Source organism: Diaphorina citri, unplaced genomic scaffold, assembly GCF_000475195.1.
Source record: "Diaphorina citri unplaced genomic scaffold, Diaci psyllid genome assembly version 1.1 scaffold1386, whole genome shotgun sequence".
Taxonomy (NCBI): Eukaryota; Metazoa; Arthropoda; class Insecta; order Hemiptera; family Psyllidae; genus Diaphorina; species Diaphorina citri.
In genome coordinates, this window is record NW_007378812.1 from 50,688 (window position 1) to 75,961 (window position 25,274).

General features: G+C 38.9%; 4 protein-coding genes across 4 annotated transcripts; 3 read left to right on the plus strand and 1 right to left on the minus strand.

Moving 5' to 3' along the window:
* The first annotated feature begins 5,815 nt into the window (after positions 1–5,815).
* LOC103515644 lies at positions 5,816–17,000 on the plus strand. The gene is made up of 8 exons (XM_026828268.1): positions 5,816–6,055; positions 6,875–7,047; positions 7,682–7,932; positions 10,993–11,232; positions 11,574–11,807; positions 12,174–12,329; positions 16,569–16,781; positions 16,900–17,000. The coding sequence occupies exons 2-8, from the start codon at positions 6,938–6,940 to the stop codon at positions 16,998–17,000; spliced, it is 1,305 nt and encodes a 434-aa protein (XP_026684069.1). The 5' UTR covers positions 5,816–6,055; positions 6,875–6,937.
* A 1,742-nt stretch (positions 17,001–18,742) lies between these two features.
* On the plus strand, positions 18,743–20,226 carry LOC113470089. Its single transcript, XM_026828269.1, has 3 exons — positions 18,743–18,789; positions 19,037–19,481; positions 20,221–20,226. Exons 2-3 carry the CDS (start codon positions 19,101–19,103, stop codon positions 20,224–20,226), a joined length of 387 nt encoding a protein of 128 aa, XP_026684070.1. The 5' UTR covers positions 18,743–18,789; positions 19,037–19,100.
* Positions 20,227–22,145: 1,919 nt separating this feature from the next.
* Positions 22,146–23,382, minus strand: LOC113470084. The gene is made up of 3 exons (XM_026828264.1): positions 22,948–23,382; positions 22,708–22,762; positions 22,146–22,559 (listed from the first exon to the last, which is right to left on the minus strand). Exons 1-3 carry the CDS (start codon positions 23,086–23,088, stop codon positions 22,273–22,275), a joined length of 483 nt encoding a protein of 160 aa, XP_026684065.1. The 5' UTR covers positions 23,089–23,382; the 3' UTR covers positions 22,146–22,272.
* A 25-nt stretch (positions 23,383–23,407) lies between these two features.
* LOC113470085 lies at positions 23,408–25,026 on the plus strand. Its single transcript, XM_026828265.1, has 4 exons — positions 23,408–23,508; positions 23,625–23,745; positions 23,844–24,074; positions 24,251–25,026. Exons 3-4 carry the CDS (start codon positions 24,044–24,046, stop codon positions 24,721–24,723), a joined length of 504 nt encoding a protein of 167 aa, XP_026684066.1. The 5' UTR covers positions 23,408–23,508; positions 23,625–23,745; positions 23,844–24,043; the 3' UTR covers positions 24,724–25,026.
* The last annotated feature ends 248 nt before the right edge of the window (positions 25,027–25,274 follow it).

Here is a 25,274-nt window from a genome sequence, read left to right on the forward strand (position 1 = left end):
GTCTACGCTTCCAGTGTGGGACAAGCCTGAATCAGCACTTAATTCCCCCGTACAAAAAGAAATCTTCATATATACCTATTTTATTTAACTTACTTCAGAAAAAAAGGTCTTTAGCCAGTGAATCTATGTTCTATTTATTTTAACATTTTGATTTTCATTGTATAAATTAAGTTGAGTCTTCGGATTTCTACGCTTCCAGTGTGGGACAAGCCTGAATCAGCACTTAATTCCCCCGTACAAAAAGAAATCTTCATTCATATATACCTATTTTATTTTACTTCAGAAAAAAAAGGTCTTTAGCCAGTGAATCTATGTTCTATTTATTTTAACATTTTGATTTTCATTGTATAAATTAAGTTGAGTCTTCGGATTATGTAGATCATTGAAATAATTTGAGTGGGTCAGATGCCAAGTGATACACCATTAACATTAACACATTAGCACCTCATTCTATAAACAAAATACTGGCTCTCAAGTTGCACTGAAGCATCGATTCCAAATATCTGATTGGGTAAAATTGTGTTCAGTCTGACTTAAGAGCGAGAATTTTTACTCATAAATGTTTTATTTATTTACACGCCAAGCAGCAAGGCCATGTGTACTGTACCCATAAATTTGGGTGTAACAAATTAGCACCTCATTTTGTGGACAAAAATTGTCGCTCTCAAGACAGACTGAGGCCGTGGTTATGAACAGGGCCATCGTAGGACATCGTCGGACTTTTTGCGTGTAAAGTTGGCGGGAAATTCGAATTTTTGATTTTTTTTCCGCAACTTGTACAATCTGAATTCATTTTTTACTTTTTATCTTTAGTTTGCACGTTTATATTATACTTTTCATTTATATTAGCTAATAAAAACAAGCAAATTACAAAGCAAACAAAAATAAATATAAAATGAATTTTAAAAATTGCCGCCGGAACAGTTATCTCACGTCGTCCGAGCTCATCTCAGCCCTGTTCAGGCCGTGGTTATGAACAGGGCCGTTTAGTACAGGCGCCATCACGCCAAAAAAGGAGAAACGAGCTTCAGAAGAATGGATATTTCGAGCTACCTTACCTAAAAACCTAAAATTGACTGTGAACTCGGGACTTCACCATTCGGGGGTAATGAAAAGTTTCATTGTTTTTAATTATTCATTTTAATCAAGAACGATAAAATCCGCCCCGGGCGGGAATCGAACCCGCGGCCTAGCGCTTACAAGGCAGATGCACTACTAACTAAGCTAACTAGGCTTTGACTGTGAACTCGGGACTTCACCATTCGGGGGTAATGAAAAGTTTCATTGTTTTTAATTATTCATTTTAATCAAGAACAATACAAAATTAATATTTGTTTTCGTTAGTGTTCACAAAATATGTATTTGTTCATGCTATGAAAGTTCATTTTTTTTTAAGAGGTTTGACAGAGGGAACTGTAACTTCTGTGGTCTTATCGTCCCGAAATCGAAGAGAGAAGGAAGACAGGAGAGGAGAAAGGTATTTGTTCAAGCCGTTTTAGATTTAGGAAGCCGACTTTTCTTTTGAAACAAAATTGTTCTTAGTTCTGTACATGGTCCTATCTTTACCTTAATGGTGAAATGTTTGAGTTTAAACTAATATTATTGTATTTAACTTTTGGTCCTTTGGGGCCGGATGAAACTAATATTAATATATTCAACTTTTGGTCCTTCGGGCCGGATTAAAACAACATCAAAATAAACAGTCCATCCAGGATGGACGTTTTATTTTGTATGCTATGAAGGTAATTTATTTCCGTCTCTCTAACATAATTTATACATGTTTACATCATTGTTTTTCATTTTGACCGAGGACAGAAGAGTTAAGACGTGTAAAATTGTTTTTATTTTTTTAATTTATTTTTAATCGAGCTTTGTTTTAATTTTTATTCTATGTTCACAGAAAAATAATAATAAAAAAAATATTGTACTTTGCACTTACATAGTTGTATTTTTAATCTAACGTTATGTTATTTTGTATGAAAAAGGATATTAGTCCTTTAAAAATATTGTACTTTGCACTTACATAGTTGTATTTTTAATCTAACGTTATGTTATTTTGTATGAAAAAGGATATTAGTCCTTTATATTGTACTTTGCACTTACATAGTTGTATTTTTAATCTAACGTTATGTTATTTTGTATGAAAAAGGATATTAGTCCTTTATTTGCCCTTCAACGTAGCTCTTGAACTTTGTAGTAAAAAATTATAATGCATTGAAAATATTGAAATCGTGTAATATTGTATAATTTTACTATTGTAACCTGGAGAAAACTAATTCCAATTTTAAATACCTATATGCAAGTGTTACTAATACCATTTCTTCATTTTTCAAGCCTATTTTCATTTTATAAAAAATTGTTGAAAAAAAAGAAAGGTTTAAAAAAATGGAATTCTTATGCTTCATTATTATTTTACTATATTATTTTATATTGTATTGTTTTCAAATTTAAAAAATCTAAATTGAATAGGTACCTTATTGAAGAAAAATCATACTTTTTTGTTCTACTTAATTTTCGTAGATTTCTATTAGAATGAAATTCATGATAGACTCTGGTAATCCAGATTATTTGTTAACATTCTCTATATTCGTATTAAATGGGGATTTTATGGTTCTGTTTTCTTTATTTTGTACCCTAGAAGTTTAAAAAATAGACTTAACAAATGACGAAGAAAAAATCATTGGATACTTTTTGTTGTTAACACTTTTGGTACATGTTCAGAAGTCACGTCAATGGAAAAGTGCTACAAAAGGAGCTATCACAAATGAGCAGTGACCAGTGTTATTATAGGGTTAGGTTTAACAGAAAAATGAGCTTTCTTTTTCATTGTAGTGACTTCTGAATAATAACCACACTTTTTTTATATTATTTCAACTCTTAGCTTATCAATATTCATATATTTGTATTTATTTCATGCTGTCGATTAGGTCAAGCAGTCCTGATAGTATTGTATAGAAGACGGACTTCATTTTCATTATACACTGTTTCTGAAGAATCCAAAAGAATGTTTACTCGTACTCTGAAAATTACTTTTCGTAGGAAAAATACCCTAATGGTCAAAGATCCCAACATTTTCATTTTTTATACTTATTTATTTTTTTAATTAATTTATTTTATGGGTCATACAACCCAGTAATAGAATATCACATCAATAATATACTAACAAATACATAAGAAAAAGAACATAAATACATAAAAAAAAAATAATAAATATATATATATACTTACTTTCCTCATTATAAGATAAGGAAAGGAAAAAGTAGGGCTGCCAGCATCAGCTGTCAGAGGGGGTTGAATGCACTAGTTATCGACAGATCACTCAAGTTAAGCACTGTTAAGTGTGGTGTGTGTTTAGACGAGTGACCGACTTGGCGTGTATCACGTTTTAATAATTAAATTCTATTGTAATAGAAAAAAGTTGAAAAAAATTAATATTAAAAAAATAATAAATTAAAAAAGTTGTAAAGTTCTTCAAAGAAAGGCGGGATTAATGCCTGTGGCATTGTCTTCCATTCAACCCCTGAGATCAATACACATCTACCCGAACTACTCAAGAATTCTGAAGGTAGGTATTTTATTTTACTTGCACAACTATTGTGGTATACCTTGAAAGTTAAAGTAAAAAGCCAAAATGATTAACTCTTGAATACATAGATACTAACTAAAACTAACCCATTGCAGAACGTTTTCTTTTATTTCCATTGTTCCAATGTAGGTAAACATTGTTTTGGGTTCATTTTTCTTTCAAATAATACACTTAAAAGTAAATAGAAAATGATTAATTAACATGTTTATATTACCCCCTAACCACCTAGGCCTGGATGTCAATCAAAGGCTTTTATGGTAGAAGGGTCTTAGAAGGCTTTTCTACGACTTTTTCTAAAGTGAAATGTTGTTTAAAAAAAGGCCTTGAATAATTATAACCTTTCATCTATAACTATCAAGATATCAAGAACTTCAATATCTCGAAATGTTTTCACTCGTAGCCTCGTACCCTTGCCATCTGACTACTTCATTTCACACTCCACAAGTTTCTTTAGTTTTCGGAGTTTAAAATACAACGGGATTCGAATTCGAACTTTGAACACATTTTTATTTTAGTTCAGTAAAAACAGAAATTTCTCAACCGTCAAAAGATAATATTTGAATGGCTTGAAAAGGAAATGTTGATGGCTCAAAGAGGAACTGTCAGATCCCCAGGGTAAAAGGGACAGGGGCAGGGAGAGAGAAGTGATTAGTTATTGGTACCACCACTCTCAACAATAAGGGCTGGGGTGGTAATGAGAATCTTCTTTCTCCTGCACTGTGCTTTCTAGAATCACTACTGTTAGAGACTTTGGGTAAACAGTTTCCGGGAAACAACTACTTATTTTATTGAGACCTTTTGGGAATAACTACCATTCAAGACTTTGTGTGAATTACTACCATTTGGGAAATTGTACAATTAATTATTTATTTTATTGAGACCTTTTGGGAATAACTACCATTCAAGACTTTGTGTGAATTACTACCATTTGGGAAATTGTACAATTAATTATTATTAGAGACTTTGGGTAACCAGTCTTTAGGAAACAACTACTTTGTGAGATTTTGTATAATAATATTTTGTCCAAGAGACATCGGGTTTAGACTCTCAAGAGTCTCTGCACTCTGTGTATTTCTTATGGAGATTTTAGCGATCAAAAATTGATCACATCTCAGGATCGGTTAAGATTTTTGCAAAATCCTTTCTTATTGCACACCTAGACCATAAAAGGAATATTCCTACCAAATTTCAGCTTTCTAGGTGTTGTGGTTGCAAAATCCTTTCTTATTGCACACCTAGACCATAAAAGGAATATTCCTACCAAATTTCAGCTTTCTAGGTCTTGTGATTCTTGAGATAGAGCAATCAGTGTGTGAAATTTTATAATATAAGATTAACTCAACTGTGTTGCAGGTGACGAGTCTCCGAGAAGAATCAAATTCCCTTCAATAGTTCTTCCATTGAGAGATCAATGCCATGATAAGAGTCAGTCTTGCAGTTCTCAAACAACTCTCTCTCAAGTTAGAAGTTCATAACTGTGTTGCAGGTGACGAGTCTCCGAAAAGAATCAAATTCCCTTCAATAGTTCTTCCATTGAGAGATCAATGCCATGATAAGAGTCAGTCTCGCAGTTCTCAAACAACTCTCTCTCAAGTTAGAAGTTCAAGCCTTAGAATCAGCTAAATCTATTGAGGAAAAGAAATTAGCTGTTGAATCCAGGTAAGAATCTAAGAATGTTTGTTGTTTTAGTGGCTTTAGCTTTTGCTGAATAGTGACAGTAGAATAAATAATGATAAAAAAAAAAAAAAAATCAAATCAAATCACAACTTTCTTTCTCACAACTTTGTGGGTATTACAGTATTACAAGTCTTTCATTTACTCAATCATCATATTTATTATCACTCGTCTCTTCGACTTGTAATGCCACCACTGGTCGCTACTTGATTAAAGTAGCTAATCAATTGTCCTCACGAAGCTGAGTGCACCCCAAACTACAAGCACAGAGCCAAAAAAAAACCTCGGTACCACCGGGAATCGAACCCGGACCTCCTGTGTGCAAGCCTAGTGTGATACTCACTCGGCCACGGAATATAATAAATAAAGTTTAGACTGGTACCCTCCAAGATAACTGCCGAGTTATTTTGGAGGGTACCACATCCCATATCTGCCTTGCAAGGACTAGGTTCCTGGTTAGACTCACACCTCCTAAACAGAACATTTGTTCTTGCATAGCCTGGCTTTCTCCTATCCTGTCTTTCTCCAGTTTTGTTTGATTGTGAATTTTTTTCTCTTAATAAAAAGTTACAAACTTTGGTATTTGTTGGTGCTTATGTATTATAAATTATCAAATAGTGAAGAAAAAACTGACTCTTGCTTACTATCATAAAATAACCATGAAATTTCTTGGTCCCTAACCATGATCCAAATTTTTTGGTCATAAAAATACTGTCTTGTAGAAAGTAATAAACTATACAAAGCCTATGGTGATCTGGGACATCAACTTTTTGTGGGAAATGTTCTGGACCTAAGGTAAGTAGTAGACCTAGACCTGACAGGTAGGTGTAATGTTTTAAAACACAACGGGATTCGAATTCGAACTTTGACATTTTTATTTTAGTTCAGTAAAAACAGAAATTTCTCAACCGTCAAAAGATAATATTTGAATAGCTTGAAAAGGAAATGTTGATGGCTCAAAGAGGAACTGTCAGATCCCCAGGGTAAAAGGGACAGGGGCAGGGAGAGAGAAGTGATTGGTTATTGGTTCCACCACTCTCAACAATAAGGGCTGGGGGTGGTAATGAGAATCTTCTTTCTCCTGCACTGTGCTTTTTAGAATCACTACTGTTAGAGACTTTGGGTAAACAGTCTCCGGGAAACAACTACTAATTGAGACCTTTTGGGAATAACCACCATTCAAGACTTTGTGTGAATTACTACTATTCGGAAAATTGTACAATTAATTAGGTATCATTAGAGACTTCGGGTAACCAGTCTCCAGGAAACAACTACTTTGTGAGATTTTCTGTAATGATATTTTGTCCAAGAGACATCGGGTTTAGACTCTCAAGAGTCTCTGCACTCTGTGTATTTCTTATGGAGATTTTAGCGATCAAAAATTGATCATATCTCAGGATCGGTTAAGATTTTCGCAAAATCCTTTCTTATTGCACACCTAGACCATAAAAGGAATATTCCTACCAAATTTCAGCTTTCTAGGTGTAGTGGTTCTCGAGATAGAGCGATCAGTGTGTGAACTATGAAATGTGAATTCTAGGTGTTGTGGTTCTGGAGATGGAGCAATCAGTGTGTGAAGTTTTATAATATAAGATTAACTTAACTGTGTTGCAGGTGACGAGTCTCCGAGAAGAATCAAATTCCATTCAATAGTTCTTCCATTGAGAGATCAATGCCATGATAAGAGTCAGTCTTGCAGTTCTCAAACAACTCTCTCTCAAGTTAGAAGTTCAAGCCTTAGAATCGGCTAAATCTATTGAGGAAAAGAAATTAGCTGTTGAATCCAGGTAAGAATGTTTGTTGTTTTAATGGCTTTAGCTTTTGCTGAATAGTGACAGTAGAATAAATAATGATCAAAATAAAAAAAAAATCAAATCAAATCATGGTATCTTTGTGGTAAAGCAGAGAGCTTTCTCACAACTTTGTGGGTATCACAGTATTACAAGTCTTTCATTTACTCAATCATCATATTTATTATCACTCGTCACTTTGACTTGTAATGCCACCACTGGTCGCTACTTGATTAAAGTAGCTACTCGATTGTCCTCATGAGTCTGAGTGCACCCTCCAAGATAACTGCCTAGTTATTTTGGAGGGTACCACATCCCATATCTGCCTCGCAAGGACTAGGTTCCTGGTTAGACTCACACCTCCTAAACAGAACATTTGTTCTTGCATAGCCTGGCTTTCTCCTATCCTGTCTTTCTTCTCTCTTCAATTTTGGGATGATAAGATCTTAGCAGTTACAGTTCAATCTATCCCTCTGTCAAAAAAAAAAAAAAAAAAAAAAAAAAAACAACTTCCCACACACAAATATTCATTTTTATATATTAGATTACACAGATACAGAAAAAAAGCCCATAATTTCATTTGGTTCCTTCCTAATCCCACTAACAAATCTTTTTTCTCAATTTCTTTCAGGGAATTGAAATGTACTTCTTCTCAAGAGAGTGACATAGTTCAAACGAGACAAAGGAAGAGAATTGTTCGCATTCTCTCTTCAAGTGAAGATGAGGCTGAACCCGACCGAAAGAAGCAGTGCATTGACCAAGACAAAGATCACAATCAAGAGACTGTGTTTGAAAGCAACACCAAAGAAAGAAGTCAAAGAAAAGAGACTGAGATCAGTGTTAGTAAATATGTTCAGGAGGATGAAAATGTCATTGCAACAGGTAAGCTTTATTAGTGGTATGGACAATTGGACATGTCCGAATAAGAGAGGAAAACTATGTAGGTAAGAGAGTTGAGAAGATGTTAGTAGACAGAAATAGCAGGCGGGGCAGACCAAAGAAAAAGTGGAAAAACTGTGTGATTCAAGATCTGCATTAAAATATTTCAATGGTGCACAGTAGGGCTGACTGGAAGCTAGAATTCAGTGGTATGGACATGTCCGAATAAGAGAGGAAAACTATGTAGGTAAGAGAGTTGAGAAGATGTTAGTAGACAGAAATAGCAGGCAGGGCAGACCAAAGAAAAAGTGGAAAAACTGTGTGATTCAAGATCTGCATTAAAATATTTCAATGGTGCACAGTAGGGCTGACTGGAAGAGGCTGACAAAAATGCTGATCTAACTTGAGTTTGGAAGGGTACAGATAAAGATGGTACCTATTTCCCCTCTTTTTTTACCACCAATGGAGGAGTTGGAATATTAGGGAAAATATTATTAATAAAAGGTCGATTCCTACGTAAAAAGTTGTCAAAAATCCAAATCTGAGGTCAAAAATTGGAAAAAGTAACTTTTAAAGGTCGAAAATTCAATTTTGATTTTCCGTTCTAATGAAAGAGTTCAAAAAGTTGTGACGTCAAACTTCACGATTTACCGGTATTTTTTACATCGATTTATTTCGGTATCTAGAAGTCGTAGAAGAAAAAAAAAATCCGTTGGTCCTCATTTTTCCTGCTCTATGACTTTAAAACATCACCCAAGTAAGTGCAACTGATCTATTATTTGTTATTGATTTAATTTTGGTTTTTGTTCTTAGGCACACCAAAAAATGTGCATATTGCAAGCAACACACAATGTCTCTTCGACTTGTAATGCCGCCACTGGTCGCTACTTGATTAAAGTAGCTAATCAATTGTCCTCACGAGGCTGATTGCTCCCCAAACTACAAGCACAGAGCCAAAAAAAAAACCTTGGCACCGCCGGGAATTGAACCTGGACCTCCTGCGTGCAAGCCTAGTGTGATACTCACTCGGCCACGGAATAGAATAAATAATGTTTTGACTGGTACCTTCCAAGATAACTACCTAGTTATTTTGGAGGGTACCTACCACATCCCATATCTGCCTCGCAAGGACTAGGTTCCTGGTTAGACTCACACCTCCTAAACAGAACGTTTGTTCTTGCATAGCCTGGCTTTCTCCTATCCTGTCTCTCTTCTCTCTTCAATTTTGGGATGATAAGATCTTAGCAGTTACAGTTCAATCCATCCCTCTGTCAAAAAAAAAAAAAAAAAAAAAAAAAAAAAATTTAGTTCCTAATGAATCACGAAAATGCACCAGTTTCCCAGTTATAGAATAGAATATACCCTGTTCATACTGTCATAATGAGACTGAAAAGTCCCTTTACACTCACAGTCTAAACAAGGTCTTATGTATTTGGTAAGTACAAAATAGATGCAAATTTTATAAAATACTAGCCAAAATCCTTAAGGCATGGCCGTTCATGTCACTCATCCATTTGGTGGTCTTGCCGAGTAGTTTAACAAAAACAAACCAGAAAATAGCCTATAACCTTCACGGGAGTGCAAGCAATAAGTTGACAAAGTTTCAAAGCAATTGGATGAGCAGTTTGGCCAGGCATAAAGTTCGAAACACACACACACACACACACACACAAATATTCATTTTTATATATTAGATTACACAGATACAGAAAAAAAGTCCATAATTTTATTTGGTTCCTTCCTAATCCCACTAACAAATCGTTTTTCTCAATTTCTTTCAGGGAATTGAAATGTACTTCTTCTCAAGAGAGTGACATAATTCAAACGAGACAAAGGAAGAGAGTTGTTCGCATTCTCTCTTCAAGCGAAGATGAGGCTGAACCCGACCGAAAGAAGCAGTGCATTGACCAAGACGAAGATCACAATCAAGAGACTGTGTTTGAAAGCAACACCAAAGAAAGAAGTCAAAGAAAAGAGACTGAGATCAGTGTTAGTAAATATGTTCAGGAGGATGAAAATGTCATTGTAACAGGTAAGCTTTATTAATCATAGAATTCAGTTGTATGCTGGACATGTCCGAATAAGAGAGGAAAACTATGTAGGTAAGAGAGTTGAGAAGATGTTAGTAGACAGAAATAACAGGCAGGGCAGACCAAAGAAAAAGTGGAAAAACTGTGTGATTCAAGATCTGCATTAGCCAGCCTAGTTAGCTCAGTTGGTAGTGCGTCTGCCTTGTAAGCGCTAGGCCACGGGTTGGATTCCCGCCCGGGGCGGATTTTATCCTGATGGGATAATGTTCGTTCTCGGAACGGCTGGCTTTCTCCTATCCTGTCTTCCTTCTCTCTTCGATTTCGGGACGATAAGACCATAGCAGTTACAGCTCCCTCTGTCAAACCTCTTAAAAAAAAAGGACGATAAGACCATTAGCAGTTACAGTTCCCTCTGTCAAACCTCTTAAAAAAAAGAACTGCATTAAAATATTTCAATGGTGCACAGTAGGGCTGACTAAAAGAGGCTGACAAAAATGCTGATCTAACTTGAGTTTGAAAGGGTACAGATAAAGATGGTACCTACCTATTTCCCCCCTTTTTTTACCACCAATGGAGGAGTTGCAATATTAGGAAAAATATTATTAATAAAAGGTCGATTCCTACGTAAAAAGTTGTCAAAAATACAAATCTGAGGTCGAAAATTGGAAAAAGTAACTTTAAAAGGTCGAAATTTGAATTTTTATTTTCCGTTCTAATGAAAGAGTTCAAAAAGTTGTGACGTCAGATTTCACGTCCAAATGCGCAGAAACGCTTGCGCATAAACAAACGAAGCGGGAGTCATAAATTATGACGTCATCGCCTACGAGAGTGTATGCCGTGACGTCAAACTTCACGATTTACCGGTATTTTTTAAATCGATTTATTTCGGTATCTAGAAGTCGTAGAAGAAAAAAAAATCCGTTGGTCTTCATTTTTCCTGCTCTATGACATTTTTCCTGCTCTAAAACATCACCCAAGTAAGCGCAACTGATCTATTATTTGTTATTGATTTAATTTTGGTTTTTGTTCTTAGGCACACCAAAAAATGTGCATATTGCAAGCAACACACAAAACAATCTGCATATTCCAAGCAGTACACCAAATAATTTGCATATGGCAAGCAACACACCCAACAATGTGCATAGCACATGTAATACAGGACAGACCCCTCTGATGGATGAGATATCGGACAGTGACATTCAGACGTTCCTGACCAAGTTGTATAAACAGTTCACGAGCAGTGATGTGGTGGATAAGATCCATGAGATTGCAGGTAAGTAGAAATTGAAATGGATTTTCCCTCCCATTTTTTTAAAAAAAAAAAAATGTTAGGCATTAAAAAAAGATGAGTGTTTCATCACTGTTTTTATTTCCTAGCAATGAAACAACTGCTACATTAGACTTGCGTGGTCCGTGTTGTAGTACGCCCATCCCGTAATATGTCCCTCATCAGATGGGGAAAAGAGACACAGTACGGTGCTGGGTCAACATGAGCCCTAAAGTAACCCATTGAAATATTTGTAGTAAAAAAAGTACATTTTTTGATTCAAAAATAAATAATATTTTTTGATTTAAGTAGAAATTTTCAATTCCATTCTTGATTCTTGTCCTCAGACAATCTTAAAAAGTACCTGACTGCTCACCAAAAGCTAAAAACTGCCACGGACGACTCCAAAGTTCTGGAACAGCTAATCCCAATACTCTGTAAGCAAGTGATCCTGGATATGACCTATATTGTGAATCAACTGCTCGATCAGAAGCTATTGCGAGTTCTGCTAGCCATTACCTTCCTGCAAGTGTTTGAAAAGTTTCGCAGCCTCACGAGGAAAATGACCAAAGGAAACAAGGGTGAGTTCAAGTTTCAAGCCACCAGAATTTGGGATTGATTCCCACTCGGGTGCGGATTTTATCCTAAGCAGATAAGGTTCGTTCTTGGAACGGCTGGCTTTCTCCTATCCTGCCTTCCTTCTCTATTCACTTTCGGGACAATTAAGAAGTTAACATCATCCATGGCCGAGTGAGTGTCACACTAGACTTGCACTCCGTAAGTCGAGGGTTCAGTATATGATGGGGTCGAATTTTTTTTGGCTTGGATTTCGGGGCTGTGCTACTAAAATTGTACGAGTGGATGCCATTCACACTCAACCTTTGCTATTTAACAAGGGAAATACTTCAAAGTAGAGTTTAGAGTTTTATTTTCTTTCTAATTCACAGGTATGTTTCACCCATGCAAAGTGGTGCTGATCAGTTGTCTCCGAGATGGGAAGTACTCCAACACTGCCGTTATGAAGCATCTCTCCGACCCGGGCTTCAACAAGTTCTGCTTTCATGTTATGGGCGCTATCCACAAGTTCACAAATCAAACTGAAACTAGTTTCATTTTTTTTTTTTTTTAAGAGGCTTGACAGAGGGAACTGCAACTGCTATGGTCCCATCGTCCCGAAATCGAAGAGAGAAGGAAGACAGGATAGGAGAAAGCCAGCCGTTCCGAGAACGGCATTCCTGGAAATAGAAGTTATTCGGAGGCAGAAAGTCTTGATGATGAAACCAACAGAGAGACCGAGAGATTTTGTGAGCCGGAAGAAAATTCAAGCGATTCCATGGGTTTAACAAGTGAAAATGTGAATAGGACTAGTGAAACTCGGGAAAATTCAAGTGCTTTAACACGTAACATTGAAAGTAGTAGAAATTGTGAACCACAGGAAAATTCAAGTGACACGACTAGTATAACACGGGTAATTGAAAGTAGAAATTGTGGGCAGGAAAAGTCCAGGAGCTCCATTGGTAGAACGAGTGAAATCAATAGGCCTGGTAGTGAACTGAAAGAAAGCAAATCCAGTGGTAGAACAAGTGAAAGCACAAGAAATTGTGAACCGCAGGGAAATTCTATAGACTCCACGGGTGAGAAAAGTGAAAATAGGAATAAAACAAGTCAACTGGATGCAAATTTGAACAAAACCACCAATAAAACTACTGAACCAAAGGCAAATTTGGGCAAAACCATCAATATGACTAGTGAACCTAAGGCAAATCTTAGAAAAACCATCAAATTAACTCGTAAACCTAAGAAAAATACTTGGAAAGTGAAAATAGGAATAAAACAAGTCAACCAGATGCAAATTTGAACAAAACCACCAATAAAACTACTGAACCAAAGGCAAATTTGAGCAAAACCATCAATATGACTAGTGAACCTAAGGCAAATCTTAGAAAAACCATCAAATTAACTCGTAAACCCAAGAAAAATACTTGTGGATCAAAGAAAACTTCCATGAACTCTACAAGTACAAGTGAAAATGTTATTAGGTCTAGTGAACCCAAAGCAAATAGCAACACCATTTTAAAACTAAGTGAATATTTGAATAGGACTCGTGATCCCAAAGCAAATAACACCACGTCTAAACCTCCAAGTGTTACCAATATGACTGAATTAATCGAATCTGTGATAGAGCAATCGCTGTCTGAACTCCCTACTAATCGGGCAAGTACTAACCTCTCCCCTTCTCCTCCTCCTGATGACGATGATGATATTATAGAAATAGAAGTCATCTCTGTACAAACCAAGCCTAGTGTTTCATCTATAGGAATGACAAGTCAAACCAAGCCTAGTATTTCGCCTTTAGGATCGACAAGTCAAACCAAGCCTAGTATTTCACCTATAGGATCGACAAGTCAAACCAAGCCTAGTATTTCGCCTATTGGATCGACAAGTCAAACCAAGCCTAGTGTTTCACCTATAGGAACGACAAGTCAAACCAAGCCTATTATTTCGCCTATAGGAACGACAAGTCAAACCAAGCCTATTATTTCACCTATAGGAACGACAAGTCAAACCAAGCCTATTATTTCACCTATAGGAACGACAAGTCAAACCAAGCCTAGTATTTCGCCTATTGGAACAACAAGTCAAACCAAGCCTAGTATTTCACCTATAGGAACGACAAGTCAAACCAAGCCTATTATTTCACCTATAGAAAGAACAAGTCAAACCAAGCCTATTATTTCGCCTATTGGAACAACAAGTCAAACCAAGCCTATTACTTCACCTATAGGAACTACAAGTAGTCAAACCAAGCCTAGTATTTCACCTATAGAAAGAACAAGAACGAAGCCTATAGCCTCTATTGCACCTATCGAAAGAACAAGTTCCCAATGCCCTCCGTTAAGTCTAATCCATGTGCCTTCTACTACTATACCGCCCAGCCCAGTGAGCAATAGTATACCAAACCCTAATGTGATCAATGCTACTTCCAGTGATGTTCTCATTCCCAATGTATCCAAAACTACCTCTGGTGATGTACCTAACCCTAATGTAATCAAAACTACTTCCAGTGATGTTCCCAACCCAGCATGCAAACCTCCTGTGCGAATAAAATACCCGTGTATTCTCAGTATAGGAGCTGAACACAACGGACTTTTTCGTGTTCACCCTGTATACTCATTTGTAAACTTTACCTATGAAATTTACCTATCAAATATAAGACCTTGTTTAGACTGCGGGAGTAAAAGGACTTTTCAGTCTCATTCTGGCAGGAAAATCAAGGTATATTCTATTCTATAAACAAGGTATATTCTGTTCTATTCTATAAACAAGGTATATTCTATTCTATAAACAAGGTATATTCTATTCTATTCTGTAAACAAGGTATATTCTATTCTATTCTATAAACAAGGTATATTCTGTTCTATTCTATAAACATAAACAAGGTATATTCATTCTACAGATGTAATACAGGACAGACCCCTCTGATGGATGAGATATCGGACAGTGACATTCAGACGTTCCTGACCAAGTTGTATAAACAGTTCACGAGCAGTGATGTGGTGGATAAGATCCATGAGATTGCAGGTAAGTAGAAATTGAAATGGATTTTCCCTCCCATTTTTTTAAAAAAAAAAAAATGTTAGGCATTAAAAAAAGATGAGTGTTTCATCACTGTTTTTATTTCCTAGCAATGAAACAACTGCTACATTAGACTTGCGTGGTCCGTGTTGTAGTACGCCCATCCCGTAATATGTCCCTCATCAGATGGGGAAAAGAGACACAGTACGGTGCTGGGTCAACATGAGCCCTAAAGTAACCCATTGAAATATTTGTAGTAAAAAAAGTACATTTTTTGATTCAAAAATAAATAATATTTTTTGATTTAAGTAGAAATTTTCAATTCCATTCTTGATTCTTGTCCTCAGACAATCTTAAAAAGTACCTGACTGCTCACCAAAAGCTAAAAACTGCCACGGACGACTCCAAAGTTCTGGAACAGCTAATCCCAATACTCTGTAAGCAAGTGATCCTGGATATGACCTATATTGTGAATCAACTGCTCGATCAGAAGCTATTGCGAGTTCTGCTAGCCATTACCTTCCTGCAAGTGTTTGAAAAGTTTCGCAGCCTCACGAGGAAAATGACCAAAGGAAACAAGGGTGAGTTCAAGTTTCAAGCCACCAGAATTTGGGATTGATTCCCACGCGGGTGCGGATTTTATCCTAAGCAGATAAGGTTCGTTCTTGGAACGGCTGGCTTTCTCCTATCCTGCCTTCCTTCTCTATTCACTTTCGGGACAATTAAGAAGTTAACATCATCCATGGCCGAGTGAGTGTCACACTAGACTTGCACTCCGTAAGGGATTCAAAAATAAATAATATTTTTTGATTAAAGTAGAAATTTTCAATTCCTTTCTTGATTCTTGTCCTCAGACAATCTTAAAAAGTACCTGAGTGCTCACCAAAAGCTGAAAACTGCCACGGACGACTCCAAAGTTCTGGAACAGCTTATCCAAATACTCTGTAAGCAAGTGATCCTGGATATGACCTATATTGTGAATCAACTGCCCGATCAGAAGCTATTGCGAGTTCTGCTAGCTGTTACCTTCCTGCAAGTGTTTGAAAAGTTTCGCAGCCTCACGAGGAAAATGACCAAAGGAAACAAGGGTGAGTTTAAGTTTCAAGCCACCAGAATTTGGGATTGATTCCCACTCGGGTGCGGATTTTATCCTAAGCAGATAAGGTTCGTTCTTGGAATGGCTGGCTTTCTTCTATCCTGTCTTCCTTCTCTATTCACTTTCGGGACAATTAAGAAGTTAACATCATCCATGGCCGAGTGAGTGTCACACTAGACTTGCACTCCGTAAGCCGGGCGCGGATTTTATCCTAAGCAGATAAGGTTTGTTCTTGGAACGGCTGGCTTTCTCCTATCTTGTCTTCCTTCTCTATTCACTTTTGGGACAATGAAGAAGTTAACATCATCCATGGCCGAGTGAGTGTCACACTAGACTTGCACGCCGTAAGTCGAGGGTTCAGTATATGATGGGGTCGAATTTTTTTTGGCTTGGATTTCGGGGCTGTGCTACTAAAATTGTACGAGTGGATGCCATTCACACTCAACCTTTGCTATTTAACAAGGGAAATACTTCAAAGTAGAGTTTAGAGTTTTATTTTCTTTCTAATTCACAGGTATGTTTCACCCATGCAAAGTGGTGCTGATCAGTTGTCTCCGAGATGGGAAGTACTCCAACACTGCCGTTATGAAGCATCTCTCCGACCCGGGCTTCAACAAGTTCTGCTTTCATGTTATGGGCGCTATCCACAAGTTCACAAATCAAACTGAAACTAGTCACAATACGAGTGGTGAAAACACTAGCATTCCTGGGAATAGAAGTTATTCGGAGGCAGAAAGTCTCGATGATGAAACCAACAGAGAGACCGAGAGATTTTGTGAGCCGGAAGAAAATTCAAGTGATTCCATGGGTTTAACGAGTGAAAATGTGAATAGGATTAGTGAAACTCGGGAAAATTCAAGTGCTTTAACACGTAACATTGAAAGTATTAACAAGGTATATTCTGTTCTATTCTATAAACAAGGTATATTCTATTCTATTCTATAAACAAGGTATATTTTATTCTATTCTATAAACAAGGTATATTCTATTCTATTCTACAGATCTGATGACACGAAACGTTGCGCGCAAGGACAGCCCTTGGAGATCAGAGATCCCAAAGCAAATCGCACCACGTCTAAACCTCCAAGTGTTACCAATATGACTGAATTAATCGAATCTGTGATAGAGCAATCGCTGACTGAACTCCCTACTAACTGAATAGGACTCGTGATCCCAAAGCAAATAGCACCACGTCTAAACCTCCAAGTGTTACCAATATGACTGAATTAATCGAATCTGTGATAGAGCAATCGCTGACTGAACTCCCTACTAACCGGCCAGTTACTAACCTCTCCCCTTCTCCTCCTGATGATGACGATGATGATATTATAGAAATAGAAGTCATCTCTGTACAAACCAAGCCTAGTGTTTCACCTATAGGAACAAGTCAAACCAAGCCTAGTGTTTCACCTATAGGAACGACAAGTCAAACCAAGCCTATTATTTCGCCTATTGGAACAACAAGTCAAACCAAGCCTAGTATTTCACCTATAGGAACTACAAGTAGTCAAACCAAGCCTAGTATTTCGCCTATTGGAACAACAAGTCAAACCAAGCCTATTACTTCACCTATAGGAACTACAAGTAGTCAAACCAAGCCTAGTATTTCACCTATAGAAAGAACAAGAACGAAGCCTATAGCCTCTATTGCACCTATCGAAAGAACAAGTTCCCAATGCCCTCCGTTAAGTCTAATCCATGTGCCTTCTACTACTATACCGCCCAGCCCAGTAAGCAATAGTGTACCAAACCCTAATGTGATCAATGCTACTTCCAGTGATGTTCTCGTTCCCAATGTATCCAAAACTACCTCTAGTGATGTACCTAACCCTAATGTAATGAAAACTACCTCCAGTGATGTTCCCAACCCAGCATGCAAACCTCCTGTGCGAATAAAATACCCGTGTATTCTCAGTATAGGAGCTGAACACAACGGTCACATAAGGTTCTGCGATCGCAAGCGAAACCTAGCGTCCAGCAAGATAGCTACCAGTCTCTACCTACCTCTGACACAGCAGTTTCAGTCAATTCTAGCCGTGTTCCCTGTGTTGGGGATTCTGAAGGATGCGGAGAAGTTGAATCAGTCGACTAGGATGCTTATTGATGCTCCACAGATATGTATCATGTACAAGGTGTTCTTCATCAACCTCATCAAATTCTATCAGGCGTGGATCAAACTAGGATGCTTATTGATGCTCCACAGATATGTATCATGTACAAGGTGTTCTTCATCAACCTCATCAAATTCTATCAGGCGTGGATCAGGTAATGGTAAAAATATTACTTTTATTTGACAACAAAAAGACAACAATTGTCTGGCTGGGGGTCGTTAAACAGGGAGTAGACCAGCTTAGTCTGGCTGGGGGACTTTTTAAACAGGAAGTATACCGGCCTGAATCTCCCTTGCTAAAGATATAACAAAGGTTGAGTGCAAAGGACATCCACTCGTAAAATTTTGTAGCCAAAATCCAATGTCAGCCCAAAAGCGATCACCCTAGTTAGGGCTGATTGAGGGCTGACGAAAAACGCCGACCCCGTCTGAACACGAAAAAGAAGACTTTATCTCTTTTACACTCGTTTTTTAGAAAACTCTTTTCCTTGCTTTTTTAGAGGTATTTCATTTTATAGTTTTTTTTGGTAACCTCATGCTTTTCTTCTTCTTTTTTCTAGGTGTGTTCCGGACAGACAGAAGTGCGCCGAGCTGGAGAAGTTCTTCTCGTTCATTTCCTGTTTAGACGTGGCATTTTTTAGAAAACTCTTTTCCTTGCTTTTTTAGAGGTATTTCATTTTATAGGTTTTTTTTGGTAACCTCATGCTTTTCTTCTTTTTTCCAGGTGTGTTCCGGACAGACAGAAGTGCGCCGAGCTGGAGAAGTTCTTCTCGTTCATTTCCTGTTTAGACGTGGCCAGGATCGAAGCCACGATTAAGGGCTGACGAAAAACGCCGACCCCGTCTGAACACGAAAAAGAAGACTTTATTTCCACTTATTTTTTAGATAACTCTTTTCCTTGCTTTTTTAGAGGTATTTCATTTTATAGGTTTTTTTTTTTGGTAACCTCATGCTTTTCTTCTTTTTTCTAGGTGTGTTCCGGACAGACAGAAGTGCGCCGAGCTGGAGAAGTTCTTCTCGTTCATTTCCTGTTTAGACGTGGCCAGGATCGAAGCCATCCCTGATAACCTATCCGAGATTAACGACGATCAAATGAGTACGTTCGTCTGCCTCAAAGAGATCGTGCGAGCAAGGTTGAACGTTTTCGGAGTTCGAGAGGCATCTGAGAAACAATACCTTATTAACGTCCGATTTAAAAACTGCGCGAAACTCATTTCGACGAAAAACACCATGCTGGAAGATTATCTGACGAGAAAAACGTATGATGTTCGTATCGCGAACAACTCGTGGGCCGTGCTGCACAAGTCAAACCTGCCAAGTCCGGAACAGAGTGAGGTCAGCCTAGCGAGTCTGATCACGAGTGTTAATATTCTGCTCCTGTTTGTGAAGGATAATGCAGAGATGCGACGGCTTATCATTGATCAGCATGACAAGTCTATCGTTGCCTTCTTCAAAGCGAGCAATACAGGTACTGTTTATTGTTGTGGCGCATTATTATTTTCTCGGAAACTAAGCGAGATACGAAAAAAAGTTATAGAATGTTTTTTTTTATTATTATTATTATTATTATTATTATTATTATTATTGGAAATGACCTCAGGAATCTACCCTAGGCTTTTGGTAACGTTTTTCGTGTTCACCCTGTATACTCATTTGTTAGTAAACTTTACCTATGAAATTTATGACCTTGTTTAGACTGCGGGAGTAAAAGGACTTTTCAGTCTCATTCTGGCAGGATAAACAAGGTATATTCTATTCTATTCTATAAACACAAATCCGCGGACAAAATTGCCAAATCCGCGAACATAATCGCGAAATCCGCGAACATAATCGCGAAATTCGCGAACATAATCGCGAAATCCGCGAACATAATCGCGAAATCCGCGAACATAATCGCGAAATCCGCACAAGATGGCGAAATCCGCGAACATAATCGCGAAATCCGCGAACATAATCGGCAAATCCGCGAACATAATCGCGAAATCCGCGAACATAATCACCAAATCCGCGAACATAATCGCCAAATCCGCGAACATAATCGCGAAATCACATAAATCGCGAAATCACATAGGTACGATAGGTGATAGGTAACATACCTATTATTAAAAACAGATAAAAAAAATACAGTGGAACCTGGATAAACGAGAATTCAAGGGACCAGCTCATTTTTTCGTTTAAGGCGGTTTAATACAACATTTTCTCGTTTATAAAGGTTTAAACCGGGAGTGCTGTCTGGGACGGTATGAGAGGCCGAAACCTTTTTTATACTGGCGGAAATTCCCGGATACGAAGAAGAAATTGTTCTCCTATAACCTGGTACATATTGTATATAACCGGGAGTGCTGTCTGAGACGGTATGAGAGGCCGAAACCTTTTTTATACTGGCGGAAATTCCCGGATACGAAGAAGAAATTGTTCTCCTATAACCTGGTACATATATAAACAAGGTATTCTCTGTTCTTACTTCAAATTGATTGTTTGGTTCCCTGATAAAAGTGGTATGGAAAGTATGAGTATCTACCTACAGTATGGTTTAATAGTTCCTTGAGAAACTCCAAGCTGCATCATGTACTGTCATGTACATCAAAAAGATCTACCTACCTATTTTTGAAAAAAAAAAAAAAAAAAAAAAAAAAAAAGGGAAAAAAAGGATGGAGTTGAAATGATTTGATTATTTGATTTTACTTTCATGTAATGATTTAAAATCAAGACTAGAGCCCGTTCTCCCTTTATTCCCAATATAAAGTTTAAGTCACCCATCCATTTATTGGCCTTTTTCGGCGTAGCTTAACATAGGGGACGCTAAAACCGGTCTTAAGTGATCGACTGAAGTGTTATCTAAAACTTTCTCGCTTTGAGTTCATAGGTCATCCGGACAAATTTCAAGATCAGAGCTCATTTTTGTGAGAAAATGTGAAAAAAATCCCCCAAAAACCCGGTTTTTTTTGTCTTTTGGCTTTATGGTTTTCTGGACAAAATTTGCATCACCACTTTTGTGTTCCTGGTAAAAAGAACTTTAATTTGATATATAGGTCGACTAGGTTTGGATAAGTCCTTCTATGGGGACAGAGTGACAGACGACACCGAAGCGAATACAATAGTCCGTGGTCCGTCCCTTATACCTTTTTATAGTACTATTGCAATAATAAAGGAAGGACGGACTAAAAAGGAAGAAAAAATAAGATATCCTCTAAAATAGGAAAAAAAACAAGAAAATTTGTTTTTGTCATAAGTGAGAAGTCATGTTGTATTAAAATGTATTGAACAAGTTAATAAAAATGATAAACAATGTCAAAAAATACTAGAGTGAAGAGGGAAAAGTACTGGGGTTTTAAGGGGGATAAAAATGTGTTTTAGGGCGGGGTGAAAGTTGAAACCTGTGATTCGTAATAGATGTATTTTTTTTTTTTTTTTTTTTTTTTTTTTTCCCTTTTTTTAACCACTTTTTGGAATCAGGGGACTCCAAAACGGATATTTCCAACCATTTCCCGATTTTGAAAATTTGGACCGATTGCAATACTTTCTCGTTACATGGTATTTTTGTAATACACTCACGTTCGATAAAAGCGACTCGAGATTTGATTTTAAAGAATGTCCTGGACTGGATTGCAGCTATTGTTGTACGTAGAAGAGCTCAAGTAGTATCAAATGAAAGACAAATTTCTTGATTATAAGGCATTTTTTTTTACAATATAAGGTTAACAAAATGTCACAAAAGATCTAACCAGGTCGCAGTGACCAAGGGCGTTTATTAAAGCCGATGGCCCTACCTTTACCAATACCAAAAGGTTGAAAACCACTTTTTGGAATCAGGGGACTCCAAAACGGATATCTCCACCCATTTCCCGATTTTGAAAATTTGGACCGATTGCAATACTTTCTCATTACATAGTATTTTTGTAATACACTCACGTTCGATAAAAGCGACTCGAGATTTGATTTTAAAGAATGTCCTGGACTGGATTGCAGCTATTATTGTACGTAGAAGAGGTCAAGTAGTATCAAATGAAAGACAAATTTCTTGATTATTAAGGCATTTTTTTACAATAGGTATAAGGTTAACAAATTTTGACGAAGAAAAAAAAAATCGTTTCGTGCAGTGTGTGTACGGGCTGTAACTGTGATTGATTTCGTATTTCTTTTTCATTCTGTTTTCAGACTCACCACAGAAACGTCATGTGCCCATCTTACCAGTGCCTTCCCCCTCCTACCGCTCAACCCCCACTAACTCTCGCCAGATCCCCTCCCCCTCCACTACTAACTCTCACCCAACCACCACCCCCACCAGTCTAGGCCCCCCTGTGGCGACCTTCACCGTCGCCCTCGACAAGACGGGCGACCCTAGCGGAAACACGTACACACTAATTAGTACGAGCCCTTTACCCCAGAGCGCGCAAGGTGTTATTAGTTCGGGGCCTTTACCCCAGAGTACGTCACAAGCGGATGTTATTGGTTCGGGGTCTCTACCCCAGAGCATGTCACAAGCTGGTGTTGTTGGTTCCGGCTCTCTACCCCAGAGTACGTCACAATCTGGTGTTAGTAGTTCGGGATCTCTAACACAGATCTCTACCCCAGAGCATGTCACAAGCTGGTGTTGTTGGTTCCGGCTCTCTACCCCAGAGTATGTCACAAGCTGGTGTTGTTGGTTCCGGCTCTCTACCCCAGAGTACGTCACAATCTGGTGTTAGTAGTTCGGGATCTCTAACACAGAGTTCGCCAAAAGCTGGGAACACGAATTTTACCGCAAAGGACGCCTCTTCCGCCCCAACAGAAGGACCGCCGACTAGTCTCGCTCTCTACCCCAGAGTACGTCACAATCTGGTGTTGTTAGTTCCGGCCCTCTACCTCAGAGTACGTCACAATCTGGTGTTAGTAGTTCGGGATCTCTAACACAGAGTTCGCCAAAACCTGGGAACACGAATTTTACCGCAAAGGACGCCTCTTCCGCCCCAACAGAAGGACCGCCGACTAGTCTCTCTGCCGCCCCAACAGAAAGACCGCCGACTAGTCTCTCTGCCGCCCCAACAGAAAGACCGCCGACTAGTCTCTTCAGCGCCGTGATGAACACAACAGCGGCCATGATACAAGCCGTCACGAATGTTACCAATCCGGCAGCCTATTTTAAGCCGCCCATGCGCCCCAAGGAAGTGTGTTCGCGCCCTAAAGATGAGTTGGGGCGCCCGGTGGAGGTGTACTTGGGCCCTAAAGACGTATCTGATGGGCCCAGGGATGGTAATTCTGGAGCGAAAGATGTAAATTCTGGACCCAAAGATGTACCTTGTGGACCCAAAAATGTATCTTCTGGAACCAAAGACGGACCTTGTGGACCCAAAGATGTACCTTCTTTAGGGCGCCCGACGGAGGTCTATTTAGGCCCCAAGCGAAAGATGTAGCTTCTGGACCCAAAGATGTACCTTCTGGACCCAAAGATGTATCTTCTGGAACCAAAGACGGACCTTGTGGACCCAAAGATGTACCTTCTTTAGGGCGCCCGACGGAGGTCTATTTAGGCCCCAAACGAAAGATGTAAATTCTGGACCCAAAGATGTATCTTCTAGAACCAAAGACGGACCTTGTGGACCCAAAGATGTACCTTCTTTAGGGCGCCCGACGGAGGTCTATTTAGGCCCCAAAGACGTACCTTCTGGGCCCGAGGACGGCAATGCGGGACCGAAAGACGGTTCGGGAACCAAAGACGCACGTTTTCGCTTCAGGGATGGGCTTACTCGCCCTACAGATGTACCTTCCGGCTCTAAAGATATACCTTCCGGCCCCAAAGACACCCTTTCTCGCTTGCACGTTTTCTCTTCAGGGATGGGCTTACTCGCCCTACAGATGTACCTTCCGGCTCTAAAGATATACCTTCCGGCCCCAAAGACACCCTTTCTCGCTTGAAGGATGTAGACAAGACCCCTTCCCTTTGGCAACCGCCTGTGGGGACTACAGATGAACTGCGAGCCAATGAAAGCCCGAAGAAGAAAGCTCAGCTCGACTTCACGGAGAGAGGAATAAGACTTGTCGACCCCAGTCGACTCATGGATCCCACAATCGGACCCCGAGGGAGAAATCCCGCTGGGAACGAATTCCGAGGGACAAGTCTCACTGTATTCGACTCGGGTGGGAACCATCCCGGAACGAAAAATCCCACGGTGGTATCCCGTGTAAAAAATCCCTCTGGACCTGGAGGGAATGGGATTGTACCGAGAGGGAAAAATTCAGCTGTGATACCTCACTAGGGAGAAATCCCGCTGGGATCGAATTTGGAGGGACAAGTCTCACTGTATTCGACTCGGGTGGGAACCATCCCGGAACGAAAAAACCCACGGTGGTATCCCGTGTAAAAAATCCCTCTGGACCTGGAGGGAATGGGATTGTACCGAGAGGGAAAAATTCAGCTGTGATACCTCGAAATTCTCGAGAAGGGGGAAGAAATTCCCTCGGTTTGGCAGGGGAGAGAAGAAATTCCCTTGATTCGGTTCTGAATGTGATCGATTGTGTGCAATCAGATTCCGTCCAAAACGGAGTATGCGCACCTCTCAATCCAGAGCAGATGAAGGTTGAAATGGCTCTGGAAGTGGCTTACTGTGCCCACTGTGGCTCTTTGGCAGAGATGCAATGTAGTGGGTGCCATCGGCTGTGTTATTGTACGCCCGAGTGTCAGTTGGCCCATTGGGAGTTGGTGCATAGCAGGGAGTGTTGCCCTGGGAGCGGATGAGAGGCCGAAACCTTGTTTATACTGGCGAAAATTCCTGGATATGAAGAAGAAAATATTCTGGCGGGAATTCCGAGAATTTGAAGAAGAAATTCTGGTGTAAACAAGGTGGTATGACCTCAGGGGAGCTGGTATATTGTATATAACCGGGAGTGCTGTCTGAGACGGTATGAGAGGCCGAAACCTTTTTTATACTGGCGGAAATTCCCGGATACGAAGAAGAAATTGTTCTCCTATAACCTGGTACATATATAAAATATAAACAAGGTATTCTCTGTTCTTACTTCAAATTGATTGTTTGGTTCCCTGATCAAAGTGGTATGGAAAGTAGGCTTGCCAAATATCCGAAATGTCGATTCGGGACGCGAATCCGCGAACATAATTGCCGAATCCGCGAACATAATCGCAAAATCCGCGAACAAAATCGCCAAATCCGCGACCATAATCGCCAAATCCGCGAACAAAATTGCCAAATTCGCGAACATAATCGCAAAATTCGCGAACATAATCGCGAAATCCGCGAACATAATCGCGAAATCCGCGAACATAATCGC